This window comes from Erythranthe guttata, chromosome 6 (assembly GCF_056151865.1).
Source record: "Erythranthe guttata isolate IM_541 chromosome 6, IM_541, whole genome shotgun sequence".
NCBI lineage: Eukaryota > Viridiplantae > Streptophyta > Magnoliopsida > Lamiales > Phrymaceae > Erythranthe > Erythranthe guttata.
In genome coordinates, this window is record NC_142538.1 from 9,433,011 (window position 1) to 9,435,522 (window position 2,512).

General features: G+C 38.9%; 1 protein-coding gene across 1 annotated transcript; it reads right to left on the minus strand.

The window, feature by feature from the left end:
* Positions 1 to 307: 307 nt before the first annotated feature.
* Positions 308 to 2,512, minus strand: LOC148770110 (uncharacterized). The gene has a single exon (XM_088818987.1). The coding sequence runs from the start codon at positions 2,510 to 2,512 to the stop codon at positions 308 to 310; it is 2,205 nt and encodes a 734-aa protein (XP_088675113.1).

Below are 2,512 nucleotides of genomic sequence, written 5' to 3' on the forward strand. Positions count from 1 at the left end.
TATTATTATTATTATTATTATTATTATTATTATTATTATTATTATTATTATTATTATTATTATTATTATTATTATTATTATTGTTATTGTTATTATTGTTATTATTATTATTATTATTATTATTATTATTATTATTATTATTATTATTATTATTATTATTATTATTATTATTATTTCAACAATTAAAGTTCAACATAACATAACATACATTACATAATATAACATACATTACATAACATAACATAACATAACATAACATAACATAACAAACACAACATAACATAACATAACATAACACATAAAATAACTAGTGTGATTCTTGTGTTGCCCGAGATTTTCTTCTAGCACGCGCTTGTGGTCGGTCCATTTCGTTACGAATACGAGTACTTTCTGGCCTACCCAGTCGTGTAGCTTTCCGTAGGGTAACATCGTGAAATAACTCAAAATCTGCATCCTCCCAGCACATTTCAGGCAGCAAAGGGTGAAACACGCCACTATATGTGTTCTTATGGTTTCTAACACTGTAGTACTCGGCAACCAAAGTTTCGGCATCCAAACGGAAATCACGACATACATGTTGCACATGAGAGCAAGGAATCCCAAACAAGGTCCACTTATTACATGAGCATTCTTTGGCACTGAGATCGACACAGTGTGTTTTTCCTCCACCTCCTTGAGGTTTTGCCCTGGTGAATACCTCACCAGCGTAGTTGCCAGTATTGAACCTTCTCATGTAATGGGTCGTCGAATGTTCCTCCCATAATTTGAACTTATTCAATGGAAATTCGGTCCATCGTTGTCCCGATTGCTCCCACTTATTACCTTTCGCAACTCGATTAATAAAGTGCTTAACCACTCGATGAAATGTAAAATCCACAATAGCTGTGACAGGCAGTTTACGAGCACCTTTCAAAGCACCATTAATGGACTCGGACAAGTTGGTCGTCAGCTGACCGCGTCGAGACCCTCCATCATGTGCTAAAGTCCACTTTTCTCGATCCATGTTCATCAAGTATCTGTGTGCATTGGGATTTTCCTCCCCAATCTTGTCCAAATACCGGTTCAGCTTCCAAACCTGAGATTGTTTTCCAGCAGCGTAACAAAAATCTTTCACCACAATGCTCTTAAACTTGGCGTTGACATTTGAACAAACGTGCCTCAAACAAAATCGATGGGTGATGCGAGGGGGCGTAAACTCGGGCATTGAATCGATGGCACTTAAAATTCCAGAACCTCGATCCGAAATTATACAAATACCATCTGATATGCCCGAAAGTAAATGTTTGTCAATGCAATTGAAAAACCACTTCCATGCACTTGCGGTCTCTTCATCAACAATTGCATACGCAAGTGGTAAAACTTGTTGATTCGCATCCAAACACACAGCAAGCAACATCTTATGTTTGTACTTAGTGTACAAATGAGTTCCATCGACGCTGATCACCCGACGACAGTATTTGAAACCATCAATACACGGCTTGAAGGCCCAGAAGACGTATTTGATTATGTATTTCGATGGATGATTTGTCGCGTGATGTTCCCACTCAACAGCTGTGCCTGGATTCCTTTGTTGTAGTGCTTTCATAAATTTTGGCAACTTCTGGACCGAACTCTCCCATGTTCCATATACATTTTCTCTGCATCGCTTCAAAGTGTACCATGCCTTCATGTTGGATATCTCATATCCTATTTGCGCGGTCACAATCTCTCTTGCCTTTGAAATCTCACAAACTGGATTTTCACGAACACTTTTCAATAGAATTGCGGCGCAATAATTGATGTTCAAGTTGCCATGATTGTTTGTCATCCCTTGCATACCGCAACTATGATCGCCATCGTAGATCCCAATTCTAAATTGTCCTCTATCCCCAATTCTTGATGCTCTTAGCCTCCATCTGCAAGGTCTTGCTTCAGTGTCGTGTTTGCAGATAACTTTCCAAGTTCTTTTTGTACTTTCGATAACTTGAAACTCTCTTCTGGCAAATCGAATGGAGTGGTCTCTAACGGCTGAAATGACCCTTGCTTTACTATCAAAGATCATCCCCTTTTCGAGAGTACCTTTGCTGCTATCATAAAATTTTGACCACATACCCGACAGAACATCAATGGAATCGGCTGGGATTTCAGGAAATGACAGAGAGTAGAACGAAGGTGGATCATAAAACTGAGTAGGAGGTTCTGCAAATGATGGATTGTTGACATGAACATGGGGAGTTGATGGAATTTTTGTCTGCGATATTGTTTGCACAACGTCATCAACAACTTCGATATTCTCATCATTGTTCTCTTCACCACTATCATCATCGTCTCCATAGTCGGAGGGTTCAGAGTCGCTTCGAACATTTGTACCATGTGCGTCTCCGAAAGGATCATCGTCATCATTATTATCACAATGACGAGTTTCATTAGGCAGATCAAAATTTTCATGAGCATTTCTCATGCCACTTGATTCCCCAATATGTACCCCAAGATTTTGATAAGAATGCCTCGATGGCCCCGCTTCAAAGCCCAT

Bases quoted from the DNA above. Each gene is read 5' to 3' on its own strand.
- LOC148770110 (XM_088818987.1), bottom strand. From the start codon at position 2,512: ATGGGCTTTGAAGCGGGGCCATCGAGGCATTCTTATCAAAATCTTGGG.